The following is a 25,319-nucleotide window of genomic DNA, read 5'->3' on the forward strand; positions in this document are numbered from 1 at the left end:
GTTTAGTACTACAACATGTATCGATTAGTGCTACAAACATGAATCATTTAGTACTGAAACATGTATTGTTTAGTACTAAAACTCGTATTGTTTAGTACATGAAACATGTATTGTTTAGTACTAAAACTCGTATTGTTTAGTACTGAAACATGTATTGTTTAGTACTAAAACTCGTATTGTTTAGTACATGAAACATGTTCCAGTACTACTGTACTGCTCTGCTATGAAGCAGCTCTCGTACATCTTCTCGACACTTCCTGTCCCAGCCAGCTCTCGCTGCTCCACAGTGCAGACGTACAGGAACACACAAACGGACTGAACACAGCAACCAGACAGCAACACAACAGAAACACTCTGGGATGTGTGAGGAGCTTCACTCCATGATCTGCAGGAACACAAACGGCAGATTAGAAACATTAAACTTAATTAAGGGTCCAAATCGAGGGCGGGCGCGTGAGCCGGCCTCACCACGGCGACCTTGCTGGACTGTTCGCGGGTTCGAATCCGCAGCTTGTTGACGTTGGTCTCGGCGACGTCGGCTCTCTCCTCGGCGTCGTCCAGCTCGTGTTGGACTTTCCTGAAACGCACCGTGCTGCAGCTCACCTGCTCCTCCTGGTGGACGCAAAGAGGAACAACGGCTTTAACTTGAGACCTTTCAATGACCTCAGCTGCTTATCGAGTCCGTTCTGTCTCTCTAGCTGCTAAATGCTCCTCCATGTGCAACAGCCTCTGACCGAGTCCCTGAGCGGCGAGTGAGCAGAGGACATGGAAGGTGAAGTTGAAGCAATGAGCTTAAACTCACTATCTGGAGTTGACCTTTCACCTCCAGAGAGACATTTCACACATTGTGATGAAATATATTCCAGCTAGTTTAACTCACAGCGTTCTCTGCCTGTCTCTTGTAGCTCTTGACTTTGGACTGAAGCTTATCGATGAGCTCCTGCATCCTCAGCAGAGTCTTCCGGTCCTCCTCCGACTGCAAAGAAAACCAATGAGGTGAGCAGAACCCGTGGAACCCACAGCGGGCCGTGTGCAGCGAGCAGCAGACCAGACCTGGTACGTCAGCTCCTTCACTCTCTTCTCGTAGCGACGCACTCCTTTCAGAGACTCCTCGCTCCTCTTCTGCTCCAGCGTCAGCTCCGTCTGCAGCTCCCTCACCTGAACGCACAGCACGGGATCAATACTCTCTGATCAACACTCCCTTATTAATACTCTCTCATTAATACTCTCTCTTATTAATACTCTCTCATCAACACTCTCTCTTATCAATACTCTTGTTGATCATACTGTGAGAAAAAAAGATAATGAATCAATACATCCACATTATTTTTAGCAAATATATAGCTGCCAGTAAAAACATGTCTCTCTGCCTCTCTGTTTCTTTGTCTTTCTGTCTCTTTGTCTCTTGTCTCTTTATATCTGTCTTTTATCTCTTTGTCTCATCATTTGTGCCTCTCGTCTTTTTGTCTCTCTGTCTCTTTGTCTCTTTGTCTCTCTGTCTCTTGTCTCTTATCTCTTTGTCTCTCCGTCTCTCCGTCTCTTGTCTCTCGTCTTTTTGTCTCTCTGTCTCTCTGTCTCTTTGTCTCTTGTCTCTTATCTCTTTGTCTCTCCATCTCTTGTCTCTCTTGCCTCTCTGTCTCTCTGTCTCTTTGTCTCTCCATCTCTTGTCTCTCTTGCCTCTCTGTCTCTCTGTCTCTTTGTCTCTCCGTCTCTCCGTCTCTCCGTCTCTTGTCTCTCTTGTCTCTCGTCTTTTTGTCTCTCTGTCTCTTTGTCTCTCTGTCTCTTTGTCTCAGTCCAGCGTGAGACTCACTCGATGGCAGAGAGGAGACAAAGATGCAAAGTGTTTCTCTGAGTGTTTCCAGTAAATTCCCTCCATCACTCACTCTGGTCTCCAGCTTGTGAAGCTGCTTCTTTCCTCCCTTCAGCGCCGCCTGCTCCGTCTCGTCCAGCTTCACCTGCAGCTCTGTGGGAGGAGCCACCACGGCGTTACCCTTCCTCTTGTGTTAGCTTTATGTTAGCATCTCTGATGACACCCTTCCTCTTGTGTTGGCTTTATGTTAGCATCTCTTATGATTACATTCCTCTTGTGTTAGCTTTCTGTTAGCATCTCTGATGACACCCTTCCTCTTGTGTTGGCTTTCTGTTAGCATCTCTGATGACACCCTTCCTCTTGTGTTGGCTTTCTGTTAGCATCTCTTATGATTACCTTCCTCTTGAGTTAGCTTTCTGTTAGCATCTCTTATGATTACCTTCCTCTTGAGTTAGCTTTCTGTTAGCATCTCTTATGATTACCTTCCTCTTGAATTAGCTTTCTGTTAGCATCTCTTTTGATTACCTTCCTCTTGTGTTAGCTTTCTGTTAGCTTTCTGTTAGCATGTGAACCCGGCTTGTCGACCGCCGTCACGCAGTCTGTGTGGTCGTGTACCTTTCACTGTGGACGCCATGTTGTTCTTCATCCTCTCCATCACGCTGCTGCTGTCCTGCTCCTTCTTCAGCTCCTCTGCCATCAGCGCCGCCTGGTGGAGCAAATGTTCACACGGAGCGTCAGGGAAAGAAATGCCACGCCTGTCTACGGTAAGAAGGGTTCAATGATGCACAAAACATGCATTTTTATTTTAATATATCACATGCTGCGAATCCTTTTCCAGAGCGAATTCCTCACACAAAAAACTGTCCAAATTGGAGCGGTCACTGGGAGACTCACTGGGAGACTCACTGGGAGACTCACTGGGAGACTCTGAACATCTTGAAGTTCTTTGACACGATTCAGCACCATCAAATCAACATCAGTACCGAACCTCTGTCTCTCTCTCTCTCTCCCACCATCTCCAGGTGTATTAGCTTCTATAAGAACCTCTCTCTCTCTCTCTCTCTCTCTCTTTCTCTCTCTCTCTCTCTCCCGCCCTCTCTCTTGTCAGGGGTCAGGACTCACATCAGTGATGGCCTTCTTGGCTTTCTCCTCAGCGCTGCGACTCTCCTCCATGAACTCGTCCACCTCCCCCGTCAGCTGAACCACGTCGGCCTCCAGCTTCTTCTTCTGGCTCATCAGGCCCGAGTTCTACAACACAACCAGGACCGATCCATCGGGTCATCGACAATTAGTCTGTCCAGAACGTCTGTTGATTCGTTGATCGATCAATTAGTTGATCGTGGGTGTGTGTGTGTGTGTGTACCTGTGTGGCGAGCATGTTCTGTCTCTCCGTGACCTCCACCAGCTCGTGTTCGGCCATCTTGCGCCCGCGGTCCGTTTGTTCCAGGATCCCACGCAGCTCCTCTTCCTCGGCCAACATCAGTGAGCAGCGTCGGTCCAGTAGGACCAGCTGCTCTTTGAGCTGATTGGTCAACTGGACCCTGTCCTCCAGATCCACCTGCTGCTCTTTAACCTGAGAGAGGGCGGAGCACACAGCGATAGCACACCGCGTTAGAGGAGCAACTACTCCTTCAGCGGGGATCCAGCAGGGACCAGTCCACCGTGGACTAGACTCAGATCCACCAGGGACCAGTCCACCATGGACAGACCCAGATCCAGCAGAGACCAGTCCACCGTGGACTAGACCCAGATCCAGCAGAGACCAGTCCACCGTAGACTAGACCCAGATCCAGGAGGGACCAGTCCACCGTGGACTAGACCCAGATCCAGCAGGGATCAGTCCACCGTGTACAGGCCCGTCTTCCATGCATTCTGATGAGATGGGGCTACCTGTGTCTGCAGGTGTCTGATGGCCCTCTGGCTCTCGGCTGCCTGTCTGGTGGCGTGTCCCAGATGAACCTCCATCTCGTTCAGGTCGGACTCCATCTTCTTCTTCAGACGCACCGCCTCACTGCGACTACGAACCTCCGCCTCCAAACTGGCCTGCATGGTCTCCAGGGAGCGCTGGTGGCCCCGCCTGGTGGACAGCACTGGTATTACTACGTCGATGCATGCTGCATGCTGCATGCGTAGTTTGTAGGTCTCTATGTCTACTGCATATTTTAGACAGTTTTAAATGGTTTTATGTACATGGTTAGTTAGGTTTAAAGTTGTGATTTCTACCACACCGGCTCCTGGTTGACTAGCTAGTATATCTGGTACCTGAGGTTGTCGATCTCTTCATCCTTCTCTGCAATCTTGCGCTCGATCTCGGTCCTTATCTGCTGCAGCTCCATCTGAAACCTCAAGGTCTTACTCTCCTCGTGCTCCAGAGTTCCCTGGTGGGTACAGAGTTGTTTGGTGAACAGGTGAGTCGGTGGACAGCTGGCAGGTGTCTCCAGCAGGTGAGTTAGTTACCTCGGCTTCCTCCAGAGCTGCTCTGATATCACTCTTCTCCACATCCAGGATCTTCTTCATCCTCTCCAGCTCATAGATCGTCTTCCCTCCCTGACCGATCTGGTCCGTGAGGTCCAGTACCTCCTCTGGAGTCAAACACAGTCGCGATATACATTTTTCATTCACAATATGAATTCAGGTCCATAACAGTCACTTATTGCAAAGCATTTGACACTCTGAGAAAATAGGGTTCCTACATATTCCTGCTAAAAGCCTGAGGTTCTAAACAGACGCATATTGCTTCTGAATATCCGTTTTGTCACTTAAGAGTTCTTTAAGGGTTACTTGTGACACTAAGGGTCCCAATAAGAACGTTTTTCAACCACAAACTAAACATTTTGGAAGAAAGACTGTGATTGTGAACCATGATCGTTCTGGGTTGCGCCGTAAGTTCTAGATAAAACTCTGGCTACAGAATGTTTTTTGGAACAGTGTTATTGTGAGCACCTTTAGAAAGATAAAAGGTGTGTAGACCTCCAGAGAGGGAACCATACAAAAGATATCTCTGAAACTTTATAGAGGTTCTGAAAGGTACATTTAACACATGGTTTTAGGTAAAAACCCTTTCCACGGGGTTATGTGAAGAACCCTCAGCGAGACGGTGGCAGGTTCTTAGCTCTGGTTTTGAGTCCTGAAAGATGAAAAGTGTCACGGCGTTCCTTGGTTACTACTGTGGGTATAAACATGCTTGACTTTGCCTTCATTCATCAGGGTATCTTCCACATCCTGTGGCTCGGAGCCCAACAAACAGAAAGAGACATGCGGTGCAGAAGACGGACGACGGGGTACAAGGTACCTTGCAGGTTCTTGTTTTCTCGCTTCACCGTCTCCAGGTGGTCCAGAGCTTCTTCATAGCAGTTCTTCAGTTTGAAGAGCTCGGTGCTCAGACTGCGGGACTCTCTCTGCGACGCCTCCAGGTCCGTCTGGCTCTCCTCGAACTTCAGCTTCCAGTCGCTCAACAACTGGATCAAACAAACAGAAATCACGTTTATTTTACATTAAATGGTTGTTGAATGAGTGGAGAGTGGCGGCTGGTGGCGCCGACCTTGTCGAAGTTGCGTTGCCTCTTCTCCAGAGCCAGAGCGGCGGCGTTAGTCCGTTCCAGTTCAACCAGCAGCTCTTCGATCTCCGTCTGCAGACACAGTTTGGTTTTCTCCAGCGAGGAGCACTTGGCCTGAGACGTCTCCATGGTTTCCTCCACCGTCTGCAGTTTGACCACCAACTTTTTCCTGCAAACAAACAGAACGAAACAAATACTGAGCTGCACAAGTGGAAAGAGAAGGATTCTTGTGGTCCTGGTCGAGTCAGGGTCCAACCCGTAATGCAGCCGATGAAGACAACGTCATGACCTGATGGATGTGCTCAGTGAATTGAATGGTGAAAGTTTGGAACGCCTGGTGTTGGTGCTGGAGGACTGGTCAGGAGGTCAGCAAGATCATAAGGGTGCATCCTCTGGGGATCATGCATATTCATAGCAACATTTGTGTGAATCCAGTCCTTCCAAAGCCGTAATAGTCACCAGATGGGAAGCAAAGTCTGGAGTCTTGTGCACTCTTGTTTATTTGACAAAGAAAAAGCTGCTGTCTTTCATAACCTTCTTTATGCATATGCACCTGTCTCAAGATACATGCTTTCCAATATGGTGAGATGTGTGCAGTTCTTAGATCAACTAAATGTTTAGAGGATGTCTGCGGGTGAGATGCGTGGATACGACATGCGTCAGTACCCTCATCAGAGTGTCCTTACTTGGCGTCCTCCAGCTCCTCTATCCTCAGCACGGCGTCCGTCTCGTACTTGGCTCTCCACTGGAACACCTGGCTGTTGGCTTTGGAGAGCTCCCTCTGCAGCTCGGCCTTGGACTCCTGCTCCTCCTCCAGCTGCTCCCGGAGAAGGCTGCTGTCGTGGTGCGACGCCTGAACCGCGTGAGCCAGCGCCACGCGAGCCTGAAGCCCACACGAGAACATTGGCTTCAGGACGACCGTACGGCTGGGCGTTTGAATGATGGGTCAGAGAGATGAAGGTTCAAAGCGATGAAGGTTTAGAGTTATGAAGGTTCAGAGCGATGAAGGTTCAAAGTGATGAAGGTTCAGAGCGATGAAGGTTCAGAGCGATGAAGGTTCAAAGTGATGAAGGTTCAGAGCGATGAAGGTTCAGAGCGATGAAGGTTCAAAGTGATGAAGGTTCAGAGCGATGAAGGTTCAGAGCGATGAAGGTTCAGAGCGATGAAGGTTCAGAGCGATGAAGGTTCAAAGCGATGAAGGTTCAGAGCGATGAAGGTTCAGAGCGATGAAGGTTCAGAGTGATGAAGGTTCAGAGCGATGAAGGTTCAGAGCGATGAAGGTTCAGAGTTATGAAGGTTCAGAGTTATGAAGGTTTATATTCACCTTGCTCTCCTCCTCCAGCTGCCTCTTCAGGTCGTCAGAGTTCTGGCAAACTCCGGCTTTGGAGCGCTGGAGTTGACCTATCATAGCGTCCCGCTCCTCCAGACGGCGGCTGTACTCGGCTGCAAGAACGACACAGAGAGGGAGGAGTTTAACGTGGGTTAGTCCCGCCTCCTTCATTACACATGCACTGAGAATGACATGCAAGACACTTACAGTGAAAACAAATGTATCCAGGGGATGATCAAGAAATCCTCCTGTTTATTATTATTATGATGATCATATCTGGATGTGTGTGTGTGTGTGTGTGTGTGTGTGTGTGTGTGTGTGTGTGTGTGTGTGTGTGTGTGTGTGTGTGTGTGTGTGTTGTACCGGTTTCTGTGAGCGCTCGTGCTTTCTGAGCAGAAGCCTCTGTCAGCTGTCTCTGCAGCTCCTCCGCCCTGCTCCTGGTTTCATTCAGCTGGTCCTCATAAACCCTGCACATCTTCTCCACCGCTCCCTACAAACACACACACACACACACACACACACACACACACACACACACACACACACACACACACACACACACACACACAAGCAGCCATATCAATCTAACTGGAGAAAGCTGCATTACAAACTAGAGGTTTTGGGGTTTGAAAGACAAAGGAGTCACCCCTGGTGGTCAGGAGAGGGAATGCAGCTCTTACACATGAAGCATAGACTTCTATACAACCAGAGGAGTCGCCCCCTGGTGGTCAGGAGAGGGAACAACATGGCGATACAATGTTTCCTGCTCTCCGGTGTACGTACTTTGTTCTTGCACAGCTGCTCTACGTTAGCCGCCAGGTCGTCGGCCTCCAGCCGGAACTCGACCTTCTCTTTCTCCAGCTTCTGTTTGGTTCGCTGCAGAGCGTCGATCTGCTCGCTGAGCTCCGTCACCATGTCCGAGTGTTTTTTCCTCAGAGTGACGGCCGTCGCCTCGTGGTGAAGCCCCGCCTCCTCCAGCTCCCGCCGCATCTTCAGGAAATCCGCCTCCCTCTTCCTGTTTGACGTCAAGTTAGTCACAGTTTGTACGCCGCTCTCTTCAAGTAAACACACCTTCAGATCAACCAAAGTTAGAACAGGTTGAACAGCCGGACATCGCTGACCTGTTGAGAGCGATCTGAGCAGCCGAGGCTCCTCCGGCCTCCTCCAGCTTCTCCCCCAGGTCCTCCAGCTCTTTAGTGATGTCGTTCCTCTGACGCTCTGCTTTGGAGCGCCACGCCCGCTCCGCGTCCAGCACCTCCTCCAGCTCCTCGATGCGAGTCTGAGGGAAGCGATGACAGCGCACACGGTGACGAAGAGGCAGACCAGGAAGCTGCAGTCACAAAGTTCTACTCTGGATCGGCCGGACCAACCTGGAGCTCTTTGATCTTCTTCTGGAGAGCAGCGAGCACGCTGTGCTCGTCCTCCAGCTTGGACTGAAGCTGACCCGACTCAAAGTCTTTTCTGTGGAGAGAGACGGAAAGTTCTTGACGATCCTAAATATTCATTCAGTTTCACACGTTAAACCGGAATCATGTTTTCAGTTGAGCTGCATCCTTCTTGTGTTTTCTTACTTCTTCAGCCTCTCCTCTAGCTCGTCCTTCTGGTTCTCCAGGTCCTTCACGGAGTCCAAGGACAGCTTCAGATCCCCCTCCAGCTTGCGTTTGATTCGCTCCACATCCAAACGCAGCTTCTTCTCCAGCTCCAAGGAGTTTTCTATCTGTAGAGAAGAGAGAGGGCGGGGACTTTGAGCCCATGGACCAGAACCCTCAGAGAGGGTCCCGGCGTCTTTCAGTGTTGGGGTCTTTCAAGAGTTTCAGACTCCAGAGATCCACTGGGTGGCAGTGGGGAGGCTCCTGAGCTTACCATTGGTTGTATGTCTTTTAAGTGGTTCTTCTGTCACTAAATAGGCTCTAAGTTCTTCTTAGATGGTCATTGGGCCACTTAGAAAATCCCTTTAGGTTGTTTGTGTTGGCCTTAAAGAGATTTTAGGGATTCTCATGCAACTAAACAACTATCAGGATTGTGGAGGAACATTTTTGGAAGCATGATTTACTTCCTTCATTAAAACACTAAATGGAGGAATTTCCTGTGGAAGATGTTGTCAAACTGAGATAACCTATGAGTTGGATCACTGAATTACAAGCTCATCACTTTTTTTTTTCTTTTATGAATTACGTTTCCCAAAAGTTGAATGCCAAAGTACAAAGACGGACAGACATGTAAGTGGATCCAGTTTGTCCTGTGCAGTGAGGAAACAAACACGTTGCTTATCCTAATATTCATACATGTTGACACTTCACAGAGATTGTTCTATATTTGTAAGGAGCTTATATTCAAAACTGGAAGGTTCAGAGTTATGAAGGTTCAGAGTTATAAAGGTTCGCAGTGATTTTTCAATAAAAAAAGAGGTATGTTCTTACATCGTCCACCTGCTGCTCCAGCCGCACTTTGCCCTTGACCAGCATGTTGACCTTGTCCTCCTGTGCCTGAAGGTCAGTGAGGGCCTGCTGGTGAGCGTCCTGCAGGGCAGCTTTCTCTCTGGTCAGAGAAGCAATGGACTCATCCAGGACACTCATCTCGTGGGACAGGTTCTTCACCTGGACGGCAGGACAAAGGACACTCCACTCATGAGTCAAGAGAACCAAGAGAACCAAGAGAACAAAGAGAACCAAGAGAACCAAGAGAACCAAGAGAACAAGAGAGAGAACCCAGCAGTGGCGCCAGACACACCTTGTTCTCCACTCCGTGTCTCTCTTTCTCCACTTTGGCCAGAGTTATCTCCAGGTCGTCCACGTCTCTCTTCAGGGAGAGCACCTCCTCCTCCAGCTGACGCTTCTTGGAGGTCATGGAGGCCGTCACCTCCTCCTCGTCCTCCAGTCGCTCCTGCGTCTCCTTCAGCTTGGACTCCATGGAGATTTTGGACTGAATGAGCTGGTTGCAGCGCTCCTCAGCGTCCGTCAGGTTGTCCTGCTCCTGGAGGATCCAAGTGGAACAAAGAGACACCTCAGAGACAACTTAGAAGCTCTTTTTTCCTCTTCTTCCAAAATTGAGGATTTTGTTTTTTCAAAACTAAAATTGTGCTGTTCCCTCATCCACAGTTCACTTTTAATTCATTTAAATTGCGACGCGAGACCGGACGTGTTTTTCTGCATTGTTTCGGCCTCTCAGAGGTCCTGCAACCTCATTGGTCCTCAGACTCTTCAGGTTCAAGATGCGGACTCTTTCCCTGAAGCTGCGGTGACTCACGGCTTGAAGCTGCAGCGCCAAGTCCTTCTTCTCCTGAACCAAGACCACCTGCCGCTCCTCGGCCTCCCCACGCTTCGCCTCTGACCTGACGGAGAAGAACACGGCAACGTATACATTATATATATATATATATATATATATATATATATATATATATATATATATATATAAAAACCTTCCTCTTGTGTTCGGGTCGGCACCGACATGTAAGTTTTAAATGAACAGAACCACATAAATGTGTTTATTACATCTTTTTGTCAGGAACTCTATTCCGCTAAATAAAACATACGAAATGTTTCACTAAATGATAAGTGATGACCTTTGTGTTGTTAGTTATAAACATGTGTTTGATTGGGTTTTGTTTGTTTACCTTGTAAATCTACATGTTGAGTTACGACTTGTTCTGCTTTTCATCTTGTGTTTGTACTAAAGTTTTATTTCTGAAAATACTATTTATCCATTTTTTTCTTGAAGTTAATATACATGAGTTCAAACTGGCCCGTAACACCATAAATGTTACTATAGTTAATAATATCAAAATGAAAACATGAATCAAACCCATGTATTGGAGAGATGTGTTGTAAAAGCCCTCAGTAACACTCAGGTAACACATTTATTTATTTATTTATAGGATTCTCTTGAGGTTCATTTTAACATGTTTTAATAGAAATGGAGGCGTAACCTGACAAAGAAAAGGTCCAAAAATATAAAAACATACAACAATATATTCATGAATAAGGAAGCCTGACAAGGTCACCAAGAGATGGTAACAGAAAGCTAACACAAGAGATGCTAACAGAAAGCTAACACAAGAGATGCTAACAGAAAGCTAACACAAGAGATGCTAACAGAAAGCTAACACAAGAGGAAGGATAAAATAAAAGCAGAGCAGCGGGCGTTTAATGTGGATTCACGTCTCTGTGAATAATGATGTAAATGTGTAAACAGACCTGTCAAAGGCCTCTTTCAACTTCTTGAACTCTTCTTTGAGAGCGGCCAGTTCCTTCTCCACCTGGGCGCTGCGGAGCAGTGGGCGGAGCTTATAGAACAGCATCATCCAGGGCCACGTCCTCACAGAGAAGAAGGCCTTGATGTTGACCTGGACCACCAGCGCAGCGTCCCTGAGAGGAAGAATCACAGACAAAGCTCAAACAGGTGTCCTGATCCACACGCGGCGTCGGCAGCACTGTGGCCGCTCTCGATCGTTCAAGTGGCCGTCGTAAACATCAACCTTTCCAGCGCCATCTTTTCCCGTTGCACCCTCATCAGCTTCCCTCGGGCCATGGCCTGAACGACGGTGAAGATCTCAGACAGACGGCTGTCCCTCATGTCCTCCAACAGACCCAACAGCCCCGCCTTGAAAAACACCTGAGAGGTGAGAGGAGACCAGAGAGCCCAGCGTTGCTACACCTTCTGACCAATGGGTTTACAGGACTTTAAACCAAATGTTCATGACTTTAAACCAAATGTTCATGACTTTAAATCAAATGTACATGACTTTAAACCAAATGTTCATGACTTTAAACCAAATGTTCATGACTTTAAACCAAATGTAGATGACTTTAAACCAAATGTTCATGACTTTAAACCAAATGCACATGACTTTAAACCAAATGTAGATGACTTTAAACCAAATGTTCATGACTTTAAACCAAATGTACATGACTTTAAACCAAATGTTCATGACTTTAAACCAAATGTTCATGACTTTAAACCAAATGTTCATGACTTTAAACCAAATGTAGATGACTTTAAACCAAATGTTCATGACTTTAAACCAAATGTACATGACTTTAAACCAAATGTTCATGACTTTAAACCAAATGTTCATGACTTTAAACCAAATGTTCATGACTTTAAACCAAATGTTCATGACTTTAAACCAAATGTAGATGACTTTAAACCAAATGTTCATGAGTTTAAACCAAATGTAGATGACTTTAAACCAAATGTTCATGACTTTAAACCAAATGTAGATGACTCTAAACCAAATGTTCATGATTTTAAACCAAATGCACATGACTTTAAACCAAATGTTCATGACTTTAAACCAAATGTTTATGACTTTAAACCAAATGTTCATGACTTTAAACCAAATGTAGATGACTTTAAACCAAATGTTCATGACTTTAAACCAAATGTTCATGACTTTAAACCAAATGTTCATGACTTTAAATCAAATGTACATGACTTTAAACCAAATGTTCATGAGTTTAAACCAAATGTTCATGACTTTAAACCAAATGTTCATGACTTTAAACCAAATGTTCATGACTTTAAACCAAATGTAGATGACTTTAAACCAAATGTTCATGACTTTAAACCAAATGTAGATGACTTTAAACCAAATGTTCATGATTTTAAACCAAATGCACATGACTTTAAACCAAATGTTCATGACTTTAAACCAAATGTTCATGACTTTAAACCAAATGTTCATGATTTTAAACCAAATGCACATGACTTTAAACCAAATGTTCATGACTTTAAACCAAATGTACATGACTTCAAATCAAATGTACATGACTTTAAACCAAATGTTCATGACTTTAAACCAAATGTTCATGACTTTAAACCAAATGTCCATGAGCAAACATTGTGTGAAATCTGTGTGTAATTAAAGCAGGATTTAAAGCATACGTTACAATCTGCAGCTTATGACACCCGGTGTCTTGAGACCCTGCCGGTGGGGTTCACCGTATCCGTGCCGTACCTTGCTGTGTCCAAACTTGTACTGGCTGTGGTCGATTTCCAGAGAGCTGAGCAGCTTCTCCACGGCCTTCCTGCTGTCCATGTACGAGTCCTCTGGGATTGCGGAGGGATTCAAGATGCGATAACTGAGAAAGAGAAGCGCACACGGAGGGGTGAGCGATGACGCCGGATCGGTAGCGCCGGTGAAATATGAGCTGGCGTGGCTCCAGACGGACCGTTGTTTGAACTCGGCGTACAGGATGCGGTTGGGAAAGCCCTTCCTGCAAATCCTGATCCCCTCCAGGACTCCGTTACACCTCAACTGGTGGATGACCAGGAAGGCGTCCATCACACCTGCAGGACGGACACAGGAAGCACACCTGAGCCTTCGTGTCCTTTTTACTTTACTCAAAGTAAAGACTTAACTTTATGGTTATTTATTTGGTGCAAGTTAGTTATTATTAGCAAATCAACTCAATGTTGTTCAGCTTGTGGCTATCCACGGAGATTGCGAGTTGTTTTTTTGGGTGTCAGTGTTTTGGTGTAACGCTCAATGATCATTGTCTGGTTTCTTTGCATATTTTCTCAGTTTCATGGGATTTTAAAGCGAAAAACGTTTTTAATCAAACAGTTAGTTACATGCATTTAATGGTTTGGGTTAAAATAAGTATATTTCTTTCATAGTAGCTGATTGTATGCTAACATATTAACTTCTCCCTTGAGGAGGAGAAGCCCGTCTGGATGCTTTAGTGAGGTCTGTTCAACCCCTAATGAGTTCTAATACTTGTGTCATTTTATATGAATTCATATAATAACAATTCAGAATTTTCTTGGCAATAAAAAGTGTGAAAGGAAATGAGAACACTGTTTTGATCATAGCTATGAACATCTAGCATGATCTGAGCATGATTTGGGCACGATTCTCCAAAAATATCTCCTCAAGCGGCCGCCGAGTTTTTCCAGATGCTTTAAGGCCTAAACAGCAACCTACAGGGTGACTGTGGCTGCGTGGTTAGCACGCCCGTCTGTAAATCAGAGGACCGGTGGTTCGAGCCCTGGCTCTGCTAGTCCATGTTGATGTCTCCTTGAGCAAGACTCTTAACCCTTTGTTGCTGTGTATACACTGCAAAAATTTTAATCTAAGTAAGATGAAATATCTTAAATCAAGGCATTATACGCTTGTTTTTTGATTGACAAGATATTTCTTCTTATCAGGTAGTTTTTATTTGAGAGCATTTCACTTGTGTCAAGAAGTCAAATTTTTCTGTTCTGTTGGCAGATAATTTGTCTTATTTCAAGTAATATTTACTTCATTTTATTACTTTTTTTTCTTGTTTTTGGAAGCTGAATTTTTGCAGTGTAGAGCAAAGATGTAAGTTGCTTTGGATAAAATATCAAATGTAATGTACAAAGTTGTAAGACTCCTCTTTGATTATAACCTAATGAATCAGAATCTCAAAAAAAAATCATAATTTGGCATGTTAGCAAGGATTTTCAGTCAAAGAAACGGTGTCATTCGGTTAAAAGATTGAAAAGTTAAACCTGTATACCAAAACATGGTTGTATTGGGCATGCTGGGTAACCATTGGGGCATGCTGGGTAACCATCTGTTCAGATGCTTCCACTTAAGGCATGTGACGCGTTCTATGAAACCTTCCCCAATCACGGTCTTACCAGGTAAAAGCTTTGTGTTTTTTTGACCCTTTCCTACCTGGACTCCCAGTCATGCCCACGACTGCCACTAGAGGTCGCCACTTAACCACAAGTCTAAATATTGGTTGCAATGATCTTCTTGCTCAAACAACTTATGGGCAGCTTTTGTTCTTCGTGATGATAGTTCTTTAGGGTTTTTGACCGCCGGTCAGACAAAAGGAGGTTTCAAGACCAATAAACAGCATTTTATTGAACAACAAAACTAATCGCTAGTTGCATCCCACTGACAACTTTTATACCAATTCCAACAGTTTCTTACGAATGCAGGTTAGTATGCTAATAACATTGTTAGCATTTAGCTCCCTGACGTGTGATGCTAGCGAGGCTGCAGCTGTTAGCTGTTGCCAGGTTACCTGGACTCTTGGTGTGATTGGGGATGATGCAGCGGACAAAGTGAGGCTGAGTGCTGCGGAGGTTAGCCATCAGCTTCTTCAGATTCTCCTGGATTCAATCAAACGAACAGACAGTGAGAATCGTCAGGAGTCTTTCACGCCTGTCGGAGTCAAAGAGGAGAACTCACTGCCAACCTGCCAACTCACTTTGTGTAACTGAGAAACCGTCTGAAAGGAAGCCGCTTTCCTCTTCCTGTGTTTCCCTTCGGTCTTCGGGTCCATCGCTGAAACAACAGCACAAACGATAGTTGTTCACGACACAATGTTTCTTTGAGGTGTGTGGCTCGGCTCCTGTGTGGAGGCTAAAGAGCGTTTTGTCTAGGGACCTGTGTCAGAGCAGATGTAGTCCTCAAACAGTCCAGCCATCAGTTTGTGGGAGGACTTCTGGAACAGAGCCACCACCGTCTCATTCAGAGGATCTCTGTTCTTGTCCAGCCATCCTGTGATGTTGTACGGCACCTGCAAAGAAGACAGAAAACAGCAGTGACTGTGGATTGATTTAAAAACCAATAACTCAACAAAGCAACTTCAATTTCAATCCTATTCCCACAGCGTCCTTTGAGTCGAGCGTCTTTGAAAATAAAATAAAGGTGTGGAGTTCCCCAAGGCTCCGTCCTCAGGCCTCTTCTCTTCAGGATCGCCTTCATTACTCTCTATACTTTCTTCTTGCGATTTAGATAACAGCTGTCTATTCATATCATCTATGATCGTCGAAGTTTCTACTGGTTAAAAGAAGATAAATCGAAAATAATTGTATTTGTTGGCAACAACTTCCTGTGAAGACCCGTCAGACCACAACAGCGTTAGTGAAGCAGCAGCAGGGTGAATGTGAGCACTCACCACTCCGGCGTAGTGGACTAACTCAAAGTGCGTCTCGTGTTTGCGCTTCTTGTCCAGCCGCGGCCGCAGGAAGTTGGGCGACTTTCCAAAATGGTTGTCGTAGAGTTTGGTCTTGAAGCTGTTGTCGGTGGCCTTGGGGAACATGCACTCCTCTTCCATGATGGACAGAATACCCAGCGGCTGGAAAATATTCACATTGATCTCTGATTACGTCCTGCAGAATCCTTCACGTCATCATATTTCAACACGTCTACCTGTAATAATACATGTCAAAGGCAATTACCCTTCACAAAGGATATGAGTAACACAAGCACTAACGCACAAACACGTACCCTCTCTATGAGGTCTATGCAGGCCTGTAGGTCCAGACCGAAGTCTATGAAGGTCCACTCTATCCCCTCGGACTTGTACTCCTCCTGCTCCAGGATGAACATCTGGTGGTTGAAAAACTGCTGCAGCTTCTCGTTGGTGAAGTTGATGCACAGCTGCTCAAAGTTGTTAAACTGTATGAAGATATAAACAACAGAAGTGTAGTTGTTCATCACAGAAGCACAGGTTGTATCCCGGGTTTCTGTCTGAGAAGATTTTTCATGAACTCATAAAGAAATAGAACCATTTCTTCATTCAAACAACACTGCTCTCATTAGTGTTGAGCGTCAGATAGGATTCACGAATGTACCCACAGTAGCCCCGCCCCCTGGTGGTCAGGAGAGAGAATGCAGCTTCAACACATGAAGCATAGACTTCTATACAACCAGAGGAGTCGCCCCCTGGTGGTCAGGAGAGAGAATGCAGCTTTAACACATGAAGCATAGACTTCTATACAACCAGAGGAATCGCCCCCTGGTGGTCAGGAGCGAGAATGCAGCTTTAACACATGAAGCATAGACTTCTATACAACCAGAGGAGTCGCCCCCTGGTGGTCAGGAGAGAGAATGCAGCTTTAATGCATGAAGCATAGACTTCTATACAACCAGAGGAGTCGCCCCCTGGTGGTCAGGAGAGAGAATGCAGCTTTAACACATGAAGCATAGACTTCCAGAACGTGGAAAGAAACCAAATCTTTAACATATTGGTGTCGTAAATTTAATTGATAAGGGGTAAAGCCCATAAAGTTATTGAACAACGATATTTCTTCAAAGGGAAAAGGTCAACATGTCTGGAGACTGACTCTAACTACCATCCATGGATTGTGTATCTGGTGCACACTGACATGTTTATTTCACATCTTAACACAAAGACTGAGTCTTTGCTCCTCTTTTACCTCAAAGACCTCGAAGCCGGCGATGTCGAGCACTCCGATGAAGTACTGGCGAGGCAGAGCGGTGTACAAGGACGAGTTGATGCGACTCACCAACCACTTGAACATGCGGTCATACGTGGCTTTGGCCAGAGCGGCCGCCGCGAACACGACCTGCACACACGCATCAAACAGCCGGTCGGGTTTGACAGCACTTTCTTTTCTTCATTGATTGATCGAGTGATTGACTGAACGGTTACCTGTTCTACAGTCTGTCCTTTGATGATGAACTCGTTCCCGACCTTGACGCGGGGGTTCAGCAGGCCCTTCAGCAGGTCGGCTGAGCTGATGCCCATCAGATAGGCGGCTTTATCCACACCTCAACACACACAACACAGACATCTTATCTCGTCGGCCATTTATACCATTGATGCCCATCAATACCAACTAATACCCATCAATATCAATTAATACCCATCAATGCCAATTAATGCACATCAATACAATTAATACCTATCAATACCTAATAATACAAATTAATACAGATCAATACCAATTAATATCCATTGATATCAATTAATACCCTTCAATACCAATTAATATCCATCAATACCAATCAATTAATACCTATCAATACCTAATAATACCAATGAATACAGATCAATACCAATTAATATACATTGATACCAAATAATACCCATCAATACCAATTAATGCCCATCAACACCAATTAATACCGATCAATACCTAATAATACCAACTAATACTGATCAATACCAATTAATACCCATTGATACCCATTAATACCCTTCAATACTAATTAATACCTATCAATAAATACTAATATTAATTAATACCGATCAATACCAATCAATGCTCATCAATAGCATTAATACAGATTAATAGCCATTATTACTTATTAATACCCATTCATTTCCTTCAATACCATCAATAACCGTTAATGCCATTAATACCTCTGAGATGTTGTCGAGTAAAAAGTACAATATGTACCTCTAAGATGTTCAACAAGTTAAAATAATTTGTGTTTGTAACAGCAGTACAAGTACACACTACCAGTACTCACAGCTGTACCTGATGACCTCATAATGTGACGTTTCCTGTATTTCTGCTGACGTGACGTTGAGCTGCTCGTCAGTGCAATTCATTGTTCTCATTGTTCATTGTTCTGAATCTCATTGTGTTGCTTCTCTCCTGAAAGTCCACGTGTGACGAGAACCAGGTTGTGTTGTTGTGAACCAGGTTGTGTTGTTGTGAACCAGGTTGTGTTGTTGTGAACCAGGTTGTGTTGTTGTGAACGAGTTTGTGTCGTTGTGAACGAGGTTGTGTCGTTGTGAACGAGGTTGTGTCGTTGTGTTGTTGTGCCGTTGTGAACGAGTTTGTGTCGTTGTGAACGAGGTTGTGTCGTTGTGTTGTTGTGTCTTTGTAAACTAAGTGGTGTTGTTGTGAACGAGGTTGTGTCGTTGTGTTGTTGTGTCGTTGTGAACGAGTTTGTGTCGTTGTGAACGAGGTTGTGTCATTGTAAACGAGGTTCTGTCGTTGTGTTGTTGTGTCTTTGTAAACAAGGTGGTGTTGTTGTGAACGAGGTTGTGTCGTTGTGTTGTTGTGAACGAGGTTGTGTCGTTGTGTTGTTGTGTTGTTATGAACGAGTTTGTGTCGTTGTGGACGAGTTTGTGTCGTTGTAAACGAGGTTGTGTCGTTGTGTTGTGTCTTTGTAAACAAGGTGGTGTTGTTGTGAACGAGGTTGTGTCGTTGTGTTGTTGTGTTGTTGTGTCGTTGTGAACGAGTTTGTGTCGTTGTGAATGAGGTTGTGTCATTGTAAACGAGGTTGTGTCGTTGTGTTGTTGTGTCTTTGTAAACAAGGTGGTGTTGTTGTGAACGAGGTTGTGTTGTTGTGACGTTGTAAACGAGGTTGTGTGGTTGTGCGTCTCACTCTCGGTGCCGTCGGCGTCGGCCTGCTCCTCCCGCGGTCGCTTCTTGAAGCGCATGTTGCCGAAGTGCATGATGGCTCCAACCGTCTTATAGCAGCCGTACTTCTCCTCTGGAGTGAAGCCCAGCGTGTCCATGGCGTTCTACACACACACAAACACACACACACACACACAGACACATGGAAACACGCAAATAAAGGGCACAGACACACACAAACAAAAATTACACAAACATACATACACATTATAGTTGACATGCCATGAGTCTGTGTGTGTATGTGTGTACGTGTGTCTGTGTGTGTCTGTGTGTGTGTGTGTGTGTGTGTGTGTGTGAGCGTCCTACATCCGTGAGCCTCAGCTCCTCTCCATCGTCCAGGCCCAGCACGGTGGTCGCCCCCTGGGAGCAGAAGTGGTAGTCGTGTGCGTTGGTGGACACCAGCAGCATGTCTGCAGCAGGAGAGTCCAGCTCACAGCTCACAGCAGTGTCAGCGAGCTAGTCATGCTATTCACTTGCTCATATTTCTAGAAATGATATCTGTTATTAGAGGAAGTCTCTTTGTTTCATTCCTTAAATCAGAAAATACTGTAAACAGACACACAATACTCTATTTTATTCCCGTTTAATCGGGCTCTGAAAGCATCACGAACAAACACTCAGGATAAGAGTATGATGAAAGAGTCAAGTTTTAGTGCATGTAAGAGCTGCTGAGATGAAAAGTAGTGGGTGTGGTCACCTTGTAGTTCTGGCTTGTAATTGGACAGGATCTAGGAGTGGGTGTGGTCACCTTGTAGTTCTGGCTTGTAATTGGACAGGATCTAGTGGTGGGTGTGGTCACCTTGTAGTTCTGGCTTGTAATTGGACAGGATCTAGTGGTGGGTGTGGTCACCTTGTAGTTCTGGCTTGTAATTGGACAGGATCTAGTGGTGGGTGTGGTCACCTTGTAGTTCTGGCTTGTAATTGGACAGGATCTAGTGGTGGGTGTGGTCACCTTGTAGTTCTGGCTTGTAATTGGACAGGATCTAGGAGTGGGTGTGGTCACCTTGTAGTTCTGGCTTGTAATTGGACAGGATCTAGGAGTGGGTGTGGTCACCTTGTAGTTCTGGCTTGTAATTGGACAGGATCTAGGAGTGGGTGTGGTCACCTTGTAGTTCTGGCTCGTAATTGGACAGGATCTGGCTTGTAATTGGACAGGATCTAGTAGTGGGTGTGGTTACCTTTTAGTTCTGGCTTGTAATTGGACAGGATCTCGTAGTGGGTGTGGTTAGCTTGTAGTTCTGGCTTGTAATTGGACAGGATCTAGTAGTGGGTGTGGTTACCTTGTAGTTCTGGCTTGTAATTGGACAGGATCTAGTAGTGGGTGTGGTTACCTTGTAGTTCTGGCTTGTAATTGGACAGGATCTGGTAATAGATGTGGTAGCTTCTCTCGTCCGGCTGCTGGAACACAACTCTTGACTTCTCTAGAAGATCTGATGAAATCCACACATGAATACTTACTCTGCTGCACTGTAGTACAATTAATACAATTTAAAGATTGGAATTAGGAAAAACTTCCTTGCGTTTCGTAATTTCTAAAAATATAAAAACGTACAAATGCTGAACTGTTTCAGTGTAAAAAGAAAAGCTCACAGATGTTGATGTCAACAGACGCCAGCCTTCCTGTCGGCCCAAAATGTATCCTGATGAACTTTCCCTGAGAAACAGAAAACAGTCTTTGAAACACAACTCGTTCTCCTCGGTTCACCATGGTCATCCGTATGTCAAACTCACAAAGCGGGAGGAGTTGTCGTTGCGGACAGTTTTGGCGTTGCCGAACGCCTCCATGGCCGGATTAGCTTCAATAATCTGGTTCTCTAGAGAGACCTGAGAACACAGAGAGAGACAGAGGTTAGAAACTGCAGACAGGTGAGTGATGGGCATGTATACATCTCTGGTGTTGACCTGTCAATCACCTTGTAGCCCCGCCCTAAAGCATCAGTTTGACTCTAACAGACCATAATTTATCAAGCGATTGAAACACAAACTCATGTTTACAATTTTTACTGAGGGAATACATCAAGAGATACATCAAGAGAAAAGTAGAGTCACTTATATAGACTTCTATACAACCAGAGTAGTCTCCCCCTGGTGGTCAGGAGAGAGAATGCAGCTTTAACAAATGAAGCATGGACTTCTATACAACCAGAGGAGTTGCTCATTTATAAACTACAGCAACAGGAGGCTGGTGAAGATATGATGTTGAGAGGACTCACCCCTTTTTTCACGTTCTCCCCCAGAGCAGCGATGATGGCAAAGTACTGAATCACCCTCTTGGTGTTGACAGTTTTCCCGGCTCCCGATTCGCCGCTGACAGGACGACACAAGTTACAGTTCAACAAACAAAGATCACTCCAGACATCACACAAGTAAACATTGCATGGTATTTATAGCGTCTACGGCATAATTATAACATTCCTACGTTACGTCTGGAGGCAGAATGCAGCATTGAAGCCTGTGATGTAAAAGCAGGCGAGGGTCTGACTCACGTGATCAAAATTGACTGGTTGTCCCGATCTGTTGAGGAAATGAAGCCACATCAGCAACTTCAGAGAGTAGATTTAAAGGGCTAATGTGTTCAGCTTTGCCTTCTGGCAGTTTACCGCCATCACAGTCTGCAGAGATAAAGTGCAAGTCTTTTGATATTTGCTGGACTTTTGTCTGTTTTGTCGGCCGACTCACTCTGCAGCATGTCCACGTAGGCGTTGTCGGAGATGGCGTAGATGTGAGGCGGCGTTTCCAGACGCCGCCGCCCTTTGTACGCCGCAACCACCTGGGCGGAGTAGACCGGCAGCCATTTGTACGGGTTGACCGCCACGCAGAAGAGGCCGGAGTAGGTCTGAAAGCAGCACGTCAGAGGATCATCTGTCAGTCTCCTTGTGAAGAAAAAGCTAACGTTCTCCGTGTTTAGGTGCAGGAGAACGAGCGCTCACGTAGACCATCCACATGCCGTATCTCCTCCTCAGGTTGAAGAGCACGGAGGCCTCGTTCAGGTGCGTCAGCATGGCGACGTCCTCGATCATGTCGAACCTGGACGGGTTCATTGGCTGCAGCTCGTTTTCTTTCACGATCAGAAACTGAAAGACGAACATGAAACGGGTTCCAGCAGCGCAGAGAGGTTTAGAAATGTCCCGTCTACTACGCGTCTCATACGTTCCTGTTCATCTAACGTGCGTAAACATCCAGGTAAGCTATGTCGCTAAAAGAAACATTTCAACGTTTCAGGTTCTTTATATTTTATCAGAGCTGAAACATAAATCATAAATATGAATATGAACAATGAATCATAAATACTCTCTGTACATTGTTAATGTGGTGAAAGACTATTCGAGGTGAAACGTCTGGTTCTTAATGAAATATCTACATCGTGTATAGAGGCTCATTTCCAGCAGCTATCAGTGTTCTGATGGTACATTGTGTTTATCATCAACTTAGAAGACTAATGGAGGATAGAAAACCCTTGAAAACCCTTGAAAGCCCTTGTGCAGTGATGTCACTCAGCTGAAAACAGCTCTGCTGGAGAGAGAAGCCATAAAACTGTTCTTCCTTTGAGCTGGTTGAGGATCTGGAGCTTCACATTAAAGTTCATTAAACTCTCAAAATGTCCAGAAAGAGAGAACTTTCATGTGAAACTCTCAGGTCTGTTCTTGTTCTTAGAAGTGAAGGATGTTCATAAGGGAACTTGAGGAGAACCTGAACATGTGTCTGTGTGACCCCAAACTTGTGAACCTTAGTGTTTATATTTATCTGGATGAAATCTAAACGCACCCGTCCGTCTTTGGTCTCCACGGTGGTCTTGTCTCCGTTCAGCTCTTTGACCTCCACTTCGATGTACGCTTCCCTGTCATCGGGCATCCAGACGCGCTTTGTTCCTGCGAGAAGATGCAGGTCTTTATTAAAGTACACCTACGTATACACAGAATACATATACATTCATGTACGAGCATGTAGTACATGTACCATCGTAGGCCTGGGCGATCGCAGCCAGCTGCTCCAAGTTGTTGAGACGAAGGAAGCGAGCAGCTTCTCCAAACTCCGCCAGGTCCAGGAACCGAGACATCTGAACAAGAGAACTAGCATTTCACCTGAAGCCTCTTTTTACAGCACGTTGCACACACAAAGGTCACTCAAAGGTCACGAACGCATGCACAGAAAATAAGACATCAGGAAATACGAGAAGAGTAGAAACAACATTCTTCAAGATGTTGAAGAATGTTCTTTTTAAACTATCTGCAGAACTACACCGTTCACTGCAGGCAGAATTTCTGATGGGTCTTTGAACACATCCTGAGGAGGAAACTTTAGTCAGAAAAAGAAACCAAAACAAAGCTTATTAAACTTCTGACGTTTCATTAAAGAACGTGGTTTCTGGTTGCAGATTTCTTGAATTTACCTTTTTGGATGGAAACCATTTTTGACCTGATAAATTTAAAGCTCCTTTTTCTCATTTCATTCTAAAAATGAGAAACAGTAAAAACTGTGCCATCCCCTCGTCCACATGGTCCATTTAATGCATTTGCATCGAGATCCTTTTCTGATCTCCACATTGCAAAACAAGAACAGAGCTTATATTTATTTTTTGTGGACTTTCTGACATCATGCGATCTCATTGGTCTTCAGACTACTCTGAGAGCGCATCAGAGGGCACTTGCATAAGTAGAGGGTCATTATTTCATCTGTCATGGTGCAATCAAGAAAAAGCTCACAGTCATTTTTCAATTTCATAAAAACATATTTTTTGGACTGAATGCGCTTCCTAACAGCTCAATGCTTGTGTTTATTGTGATTCCTTACATGTGAAAACATACAATAAATGCTTCTGATTGTCTTCAAATCCCATATTGTCGGGCCATTTCACTTCCTGTCTGAGTCTCATTGGTTCCTGCTGAAGACGTCGATCCTTACAAACATGAAGCTAAAGCTTCATCAGTGAGTCTCTGTGGTTTGTATCAGACAAACAGGAAACAGAGACTTTGCCACGGTGGATGAATCCACAGTTTAAATGGAGCTCTTATCCGGACACTTGTGTTATCCCAAAACCAAACTCTGATGTCAACGTTTTGGCATGGCAGCCATGCTGGCCGCGTATCTGGCCTCCAACTCATTCCACTGGACCTTCCAGCTGCCGCATCAGCTCAAGAGGATCCGCTCACAAAGCTCAGGGCGCTCGGTTCTGTTCACCAGCACGCCCAGCGGCAAATCATCTCTTTAAATATTACTGCCTTCCACGCGCCTTTCCAGAGGAAAGATCATCATCATCCTCCTCACCATCATCACCATCATCACCTTCGGGTTCATTCACAAACCACCGGATCATAAAACGTTCCGTCAGAAGGAAAAAGATGCTGCGACCGTTTTTAAAGCAGAGAACAAGCATGGTCCAAGTGTAAGATAAGATAAGGCAAGGTAAGAAAAGATCAGATATAGTAAGAAGGTAAGGTATGATAAGATAAGATTACATAAAATGATAAATGAACATAAGAAAAGATGAGATAAGGTAAGGTAATAAGATAAGGTAGGGTGAGATAAAAATAAGATTACATAGAATAAGATACAAATATAGGATTAGGTAAGTTAAGGTAAGAAGATAAGGTGATTTAAGAAAAGAAGATAAGGTAAATTGAGAGAAGAAGATAAGATAAGGTAAGATAAGGTAAAAAGATAAGATAAGGTAAGAGGTAAGATAAGACGATAAGGTAAGACTATTAAGGAAGGTAATTCCAGGTAATGTAAGGTAATACACCATAAGATACGCTATGATAAGATAAGGTAAGATATGATACGGTAAGATATGATAAGGTAAGATAAGATAAGGTCCATTATCTGGTGTTAAATGTTGGATCAGCTGTTCTCCACCCAGTCGACCAATCACAGCGCTGCGTGGACGTGGGGAAAAGGGAGGGTCAACCAATCAGACAAGTTCCTCTGTTGGAAAAAACTTTCTTGCTGGAATATCAAATATAATAAAAATAAACCAAAAGAATCAAAGCTCTGAAACTAGATCCTGTCGCCTCTACGAGTGTTCAAATGAGTAAAATGACCAAAAAGCAGAAGTCATGCAATCGGTGAGAGAGACTGAAGAGGACCCTGCTGGATCCCGTCAGAACCAGAACCATCGTTGGTTTGCAGCATTTGTGTCTTCCTGACTGCACAGTGTTATCCAGACGTTCACCATAGCAACAACAGCAGAGGCTCATGGGAAGCGTAGTCTTCTGAGCCAGACTGGGTAAACATGAGACTGGGCCTACTCACCGTGCCGGGTCGTTCAGGTTCTGGTCCGAAGCTCTTTCCTCAGCTGGAGCCAGTTCAGGTCTGTGGGCGAACGGCGTGCCGGAATAACAGAATGAGTTGGCCCGGCGAGCGTCACATGACTTTATAACCTCCCCCCCTCCGCCCCGCCCCGAGAAGGCCCGGCTGGACCCAGCAGGACGGTCCTAAAAGGCATGCTGAGGCCAGCGTGGAATACCAGCAGTAAAGCCCTCCTCATCCGCCTGAAGCTATCTATGGACAGAGAGTCT

General features: G+C 45.2%; 1 protein-coding gene across 1 annotated transcript; it reads right to left on the bottom strand.

The window, feature by feature from the left end:
* Window positions 1-264: 264 nt before the first annotated feature.
* On the bottom strand, window positions 265-25,065 carry LOC137799923 (myosin-7B-like). The gene is made up of 46 exons (XM_068596809.1): window positions 25,054-25,065; window positions 22,762-22,861; window positions 22,570-22,673; window positions 21,735-21,878; window positions 21,484-21,640; window positions 21,291-21,318; window positions 21,018-21,111; window positions 20,536-20,628; window positions 20,395-20,458; window positions 20,136-20,234; window positions 19,111-19,214; window positions 18,770-18,908; window positions 17,079-17,197; window positions 16,843-16,992; window positions 15,911-16,081; window positions 15,579-15,758; window positions 15,065-15,197; window positions 14,886-14,962; window positions 14,700-14,787; window positions 12,870-12,987; window positions 12,656-12,779; window positions 11,174-11,310; window positions 10,893-11,063; window positions 9,943-10,027; window positions 9,427-9,669; window positions 9,117-9,293; window positions 8,268-8,413; window positions 8,067-8,157; window positions 7,818-7,975; window positions 7,480-7,711; window positions 7,060-7,186; window positions 6,691-6,809; window positions 6,053-6,249; window positions 5,352-5,535; window positions 5,103-5,268; window positions 4,268-4,392; window positions 4,073-4,188; window positions 3,701-3,887; window positions 3,174-3,383; window positions 2,933-3,058; window positions 2,426-2,516; window positions 1,884-1,963; window positions 1,054-1,158; window positions 881-976; window positions 469-612; window positions 265-385 (listed from the first exon to the last, which is right to left on the bottom strand). The coding sequence occupies exons 2-46, from the start codon at window positions 22,859-22,861 to the stop codon at window positions 374-376; spliced, it is 5,811 nt and encodes a 1,936-aa protein (XP_068452910.1). The 5' UTR covers window positions 25,054-25,065; the 3' UTR covers window positions 265-373.
* Between the last annotated feature and the right edge of the window lie 254 nt (window positions 25,066-25,319).

Source organism: Clinocottus analis, unplaced genomic scaffold, assembly GCF_023055335.1.
Source record: "Clinocottus analis isolate CAN_PGR_092001 unplaced genomic scaffold, fCliAna1.0.p SCAF_4, whole genome shotgun sequence".
NCBI lineage: Eukaryota > Metazoa > Chordata > Actinopteri > Perciformes > Cottidae > Clinocottus > Clinocottus analis.

Bases quoted from the DNA above. Each gene is read 5' to 3' on its own strand.
- LOC137799923 (XM_068596809.1), bottom strand. From the start codon at position 22,861: ATGTCTCGGTTCCTGGACCTGGCGGAGTTTGGAGAAGCTGCTCGCTTC. The intron at 20,459-20,535 runs GTGAGTTTGACA...TCTGTTTCTCAG, and splicing joins ACGACAACTCCTCCCGCTTT to GGAAAGTTCATCAGGATACA. The intron at 17,198-18,769 runs GTGAGACGCACA...GTGTGTGTTGAG, and splicing joins CGACGCCGACGGCACCGAGA to GTGTGGATAAAGCCGCCTAT.